Source organism: Carya illinoinensis, chromosome 4 (genome assembly GCF_018687715.1).
Source record: "Carya illinoinensis cultivar Pawnee chromosome 4, C.illinoinensisPawnee_v1, whole genome shotgun sequence".
NCBI classification, from domain to species: Eukaryota; Viridiplantae; Streptophyta; class Magnoliopsida; order Fagales; family Juglandaceae; genus Carya; species Carya illinoinensis.
The window spans coordinates 11,791,787-11,798,065 of record NC_056755.1 but is presented as its reverse complement, the minus strand read 5'-3'; the positions used below and the strand labels follow the sequence as shown (position 1 = coordinate 11,798,065).

Genomic DNA, 6,279 nt, shown 5'->3' with positions numbered 1-6,279 from the left:
GGAAATGCTTGTTGTTCCGATAAGATGTATACTTATAATGAGTTTTGATTTTTTTCAAAATTTTTTATTTACTAATCAAGAAAATATTTTTTAAATGATATTATGATTTTTTTTAAAAATATTTAAAAAAAAAAAAGTCCAATAGTCTTGTCGAGACAATTCGACAGAATTTGTCGCAAGTGTAACAGTACCACTCATAGCAAATTTGTACATACTAATTTCACATCTCAAATGGCCATGGCCCATCACTTCTTTCATATATATATATATATATATTAAAGATGGTGATATTTTCATATTCCTAGTACTTTACACCTTACAACAGTGCTCGGTGTGACGGTCGTTTCCATTGGACCAAGCGTTTCAAAAAGTCCATAACCTATAAAAAAAATTGAAAAGTAATTGATATTGATTAGTCACATCCCAGCTCTAGCATAAGCAGGCATGCATGCAAAAAGTAATTAACGACGTTCGTTCGTTTACAAGTTTTTATTGAGAGTAATGTTACATATAATCGTAAAATTATAAACGTCATGCAATCATTTTAAAAAAGAATGAAATCTACGATTAAAAAATTAATTAATTTTTTTATGTGAATCTTATATTAATTTATTTTTTTTAAAGTGACTGCACGTTATTTACACAACTACAATTACAAATATTATTTCTCTTTTATCAAAATACATCAAATACATGTTTTGGCCCGGTACTTGCCTCGTCTGGTTCTTGTAAAGAATACGATGCACTCGTTTCTTTTGGGAACTTGGAGACAAGAATGCCAAAACCTTGTCCTTTCTCTCTTAATATCTATGGACAGGCAAACTTTAAAACATTAGTCTGCCATTGAATACGATCGACTTTCAGAGCAACATACACATACATACGTGTGTGTATTATATATATAATATATATATATATATATAAATTTAATATGACCTAAAACACATTGATACCTTGAATGCATCTTCATCTGTCCGATCGTCTCCAATGTAAACAGGAAACACATTTGTACAATTGGCAAATCCTATAAAAAGAAGATTAATTTATTATGTATTATAGCTACTAGTGTCAAATTAAAAATATAAGTGATATATATATATATATATATATATATATATAAAGTAATTTAAGGGGACGAAAATAAATGGAGGCCCATGATCTTAATTTAGGTATTTAATTTTCATGGTTGAAATTAAAACTTACCAAGAGACTCTAACAAAAATTCCAGAGCCTTCCCCTTGTCCCATTTTATGGTAGGACGGATTTCTAATACCTGTATTATTATGCAAAAACCATAATATTTAGAAGCTAGGGAGATCGACAGACTACTTCATTAAGTAAGATTTTAAGGTCATTCTCAGAGGCATCTGTCATATATACGTACCTTTCTTCCTTGAGAAAGTCGAAGCTTTGGGTACTCTTTCAGTACTGATCTAACTTGTTTGGCCAATTCATTCCATTTCTGTATTTTCACGCACATATTAAGTAAGGTGATCATGCACGTAGACAAAACATGCATGCACTAAAAACAACCATGGCAATAGTACTAGTGATTGTGATTGTGACTTTCGTAATATATAAATATATATATATATATATACACCTTTTCCTCAACACGTCGAAAATGAACAGAGACACAGAACTTGTTGTGCTCCACTTGAGCCCCCGGAGTTGCATTAGTTTTCTCCACCAACTGCTTGTAAACCTGAGAATTCATGTTTGAAATGATCAGCTAACTCCTCTTCATTCTGTTCTTTGTGCGCTTGCTATACCCATGCCGCGTATATCCAACCTTTTTTTTTTTCTTTTCTTTTTTTACCCGTATATCCAACTTATAAATATAACCACGTATACAAAGAAAATAAACCTCGTCGATCATCGGAAGAAATTTACTCGCGGCTTGGAACTGAACAACACAACCACCACCCTGTAGAGCGTAAAGATGAAAATAAAGAAAGTTGTTTAAAAAATTAAATCAGCATCTTCTTCTTTTTTTCTTTTTCCTTATTTGGACGAAAAGTATGGAAATTATAAGATATCAAAGGAAGTACAAAATAGCTTCGGCTCACTCACTTCCTTGTATTTGAAGCCTTTTGCCGGTCCTATAATGTCCATGCCATGGCTTCCGGCATAGTACAACTCTGTTAACCGTACGAAACTATACACCTACAGTTTATACAACAACAATACTCTTTAACTCAAAAGCGATCGAACTTTGATCTTTAAACGAAAAGGTAATTTAAAACTTAAGAATCGAGATAGTGTGCCAAGAAGAAAATAAAAGAATGAAACGACTTATAAAGTGTACCTTATCTCTGCACCTCCCACTCACAATGGCAGTGGGAAAACAGGTCGCAAGTTTTCTCACCGTCTTTCTCATCTGAGTTGTACGAAGAAAGAAGACAAAGTCAAATGAAAGTCGAGGGCAGATAAAATTAAAATGAGTCGAGCGAGGAAGCTCAGAAGAACTAACCGCATCAGACATGAAAGCTCGATCCGGATCATCGACTATCGGAGAGAGTGTTCCGTCATAGTCCAGAAAGATTACTATCTGCTTTCCCTTTGAGGCATCAATGATTTGCTCAAACATGTCCAACGCTGATGGATGGTGATCCTGTTTTTGAACAACAATACAGCAATAATCAGATTCATCATTCTGAAACCTAACACAACCATCAAAAAAGGAAATAAAAGAAAAGAAAAAAGCTAGTTTTTTAGAAATGTTATGACTCACAATCCAGTAACTCTGGTCATGGTCGGCCAAAGAAGGCGTGGTTCTGATACGGGTCGGAGAACAAGCTCTCATCGAGTCAACCCAAGCAGTTGTTCTTCCTTCCCCACAGATCTCAAGGTTCTTCAGAAATTTCTTAGGCCTTGAAATGGAAATGTATCCGCCGGCCGTTGCTGTCGTGAAAACGGACGGTTCCGGCATGGCCACATCAATTGCCAGGTTGACACGAGATTTGGTATCAGAGGCCAGAACATTCTGTTTCGTCATTTTTACATCTTTTTAGGACTTTTGGCCATACCATACTATTTCCTTCTCTTGGAAAGAGAACCAAACCAAGACTATGAATACCGAAAACAGAATAAAAGAAATTATAGATTTTGAATTGTAAAAACAACTTCAAACCCGAGATAAGAGGAAAACAGAGTACGAGACAGAGTAATAATGAGGTAATATGAAGAGTACAGAGCACTCGTGCTTTGAATATGAGTTAAAAGAAAAGCAGAAGGAGAGCGCTGTGGCGAAAGGGGGGGAGAGTGCGAAAGTATGGCTGTATGGGTGCAAGAGAAACATACGCCCAGCATGGCCCATTTTATAGCTGCGACCGCACACAAACAGATATAATCGATCGTTGCCCCTCCCAAAAAATAAAAAATAAATAGAAATTAATAATTCTTTAGTGGGACCCACTCTATATTACACCCGCAGGAATTGTGGGAGGTCCACCCCGTCTTGGGTCCCATCTCGTCTTTCACCTCAACACTCTCAACTAATCTGTTATAGTTAGGTATTCAGCGGTGAAATTTGAATCCATTCTGACTCGTTAAAAATAAAAACCTCGTTCGTGAAAGTATTTTTTTACTCAATTAGTAAATAACATATATCTAATAAAACTTAACTCGATTAGGCTAAATCTCATTAAGGCCCACCGCGTATTTATGCCCAAGTTGACTTATTAGCTTGACTTGGTTAAAAGTCATTCTTATATTAAAAAATATATCTATACATTAGCTAATAATACGAGCTTAACACTTTTTGTGATGCCCCCAAACCCTTTACTTGGGATGTAACGGAGATTTGGAGTGTTTGGATAGGCAACACAAGGTTACATACACCAATTTATTATAGTTAATATGCAATGTATCTTAGTATACAACTAGCAGTATGTAATAGTTGCAATGGGATAAGGGTAACTTATAAAAATTTATGTCAGAATGAACTAAACAATCCCAATAATATTAAAAACCATAAGTTCAAACTTAAGGATATCATTTCCTTAATACAAAATACTTAATCCAAGTTTTATGGTTAGATCAACTCTTTCATAAACTCTAAAGTATAAATAGTCAATACTTATAAGCATCAAAATTATATCTTGTCTTCAGTCAAGGTCCAACTCATCTTCAGATCAAGGTCCTCCTCAACTATTTGAAACCAACGATTCATCCTATTCATTAAATGTTGGTCTTGACACAACTTCTGCCATTTCGGTGGGAATAGTAATAGGTCCACAAATATGAGATTTATTTGAAATCTCAGTAAGTTAAACAACCAACTTGCATAGAGACAACATATGCATGATTAATGATAAATATGATATGCATAAAAGAAATTTGTATTTGTCTCCCATCTAGATTTCTCAACATCTATTAGAAAAACTTTAATGCACATTTATTTCAGAGAACATTTTTCACTTGTTATAAAAACATGATATTCCAAAAGAGAATATTTCATACCTCATTGTTTTCAAAAGCATAGCATTTCATCGTTATTAAAGCTATCATTAACATACGTATGGTAACAATACGGTTCCCCATATGCGTTGTGAGCACCTTTCGGTGACCGTAGCACAACTCATGTTGACACTACGTCTTTGTTTGTAGACATCATTCTTAATGCGTTGGTATAATAACATTTCATCGTACTATATGCACCCACCAATATTAGGTGCCATATATGACTTTGCTCTGACATTCTTTAAAAAGAATTCATTTGAAGCCCATTGACTGTTCTTGGGTTATCACTACATTTTTACTCACTCCGGAGTGGACAGAGGAGTTCCACTAGGATAATTTCCCATACTACCCTTTGGGGCCATGAAAAAATTCATTTTCATGCTATGCTTGAAAAATGTATTTCATGACATGTGAGTATGTAGCACGCTTTCATGTGAAAATTACATTGATATGCAATATGCTAAAAATGATGAAAATTTCACATATCATGTAAGCAAGTAATCAAATACTCAATGATGTATCATATGATGTTTCATGCTCAAAATGACATTTAATATGAATGCGGCGTTTACACAAGAATCATAAATAAATTATCTAATAGTAAGTTAAAAGCTAACTTATAAACTTGTTGGGTGCTTAGAAAATTAGTGCGGTTCTAATAAGAGTTGTTCTAAGTTAATAATCACATAAGTAAGAAAGATGTTCATAATCAAAAGGATTCAAGAACTGATATTTCCAAAACTGCCTCTATACTTAGCAAAATTTCACTAAGGTCCTAAATTTTCACAATTTGCAATTAGGTCCCAAAATTTACCAAAATTCACAAACCACATATTTTCTATGTTCTACTTCCATATATGACCTTATAATTTTAATAATCAAAGTGAAACTATGCTAATCACACTCAACCCATGGCATGCATTTCATTAAGGCCTAGATGTGTTTTCAACTATTCAACCTCTATGGATGCATGTGTACTCAAATTCATTAAGTGCCAATAGTAATTATAACCTTAGGGATAATTAAAAGTTATGCATTAGATCATATAAGTTCATCACAACACTTAAACATGGCTTCAAGACTTTACTTCTCACTAAACCATCAATTAAGTTGTTTCTAGCTTTCCTTACCCAAAGATGTTTCAAAACTTAGTCAAATCATGCATTTTCATTCTTATCCCAATCACAAAACTTTTCTAAATTCACATTTTCCAAGCTTAGGTAAAATGATCAAAACTTCCATAAGTTAAGCATAAACGAATAAAAATCGATGCATGCTAGATGATCAACACAAGATAGAATTAAAGCATATTATGGAATGCTTCCAACTTTGAAACTAAATGTTCAAAATTCATTCTAAGATATTAGTAAATCATATAAAATCATATCAATTGATGCCATGGTTAAAAATTTGATCCAAAGTAATTTATTTCATAAAAACATCAAATCTGAACTGGTTTGACATTAGCATGCTAAACCTTAATTAAAATCAATCAAAACCTCATTCACATGCTATAAATTAAAGCCTAATATGTCATTATAAGATGTAATAAAAGATAAGGCAAGATTACTCACAGAAATCGTGGCCCTTAAAGCTCCTAAAACAACTTCACTCAAGAAGTCTCAATAACTTCAGTCGGTTTCACTTTGTTGCTCACAAAGGGGGAGAAATGCTCTCAAGACTCAAGAAAAGGCTTGGAGGAGAGGTGTGAAGAAATGAGGAAATGAATGAGGTATTTATAGGCTTCAAGAGGGGAGGGAGACGTTGGTTTTGGCTCCAAGGAAATGAATGTGAGTGGTGGAGGTGGGACCTGGA

At 33.9% G+C, this 6,279-nt stretch overlaps 1 protein-coding gene across 1 annotated transcript; it reads right to left on the bottom strand.

The window, feature by feature from the left end:
* Window positions 1-205: 205 nt before the first annotated feature.
* Window positions 206-3,275, bottom strand: LOC122307848 (probable trehalose-phosphate phosphatase H). The gene is made up of 11 exons (XM_043120951.1): window positions 2,735-3,275; window positions 2,474-2,614; window positions 2,309-2,380; window positions 2,074-2,166; window positions 1,868-1,927; window positions 1,604-1,705; window positions 1,385-1,462; window positions 1,204-1,273; window positions 954-1,024; window positions 715-807; window positions 206-379 (listed from the first exon to the last, which is right to left on the bottom strand). The coding sequence occupies exons 1-11, from the start codon at window positions 2,996-2,998 to the stop codon at window positions 317-319; spliced, it is 1,107 nt and encodes a 368-aa protein (XP_042976885.1). The 5' UTR covers window positions 2,999-3,275; the 3' UTR covers window positions 206-316.
* Between the last annotated feature and the right edge of the window lie 3,004 nt (window positions 3,276-6,279).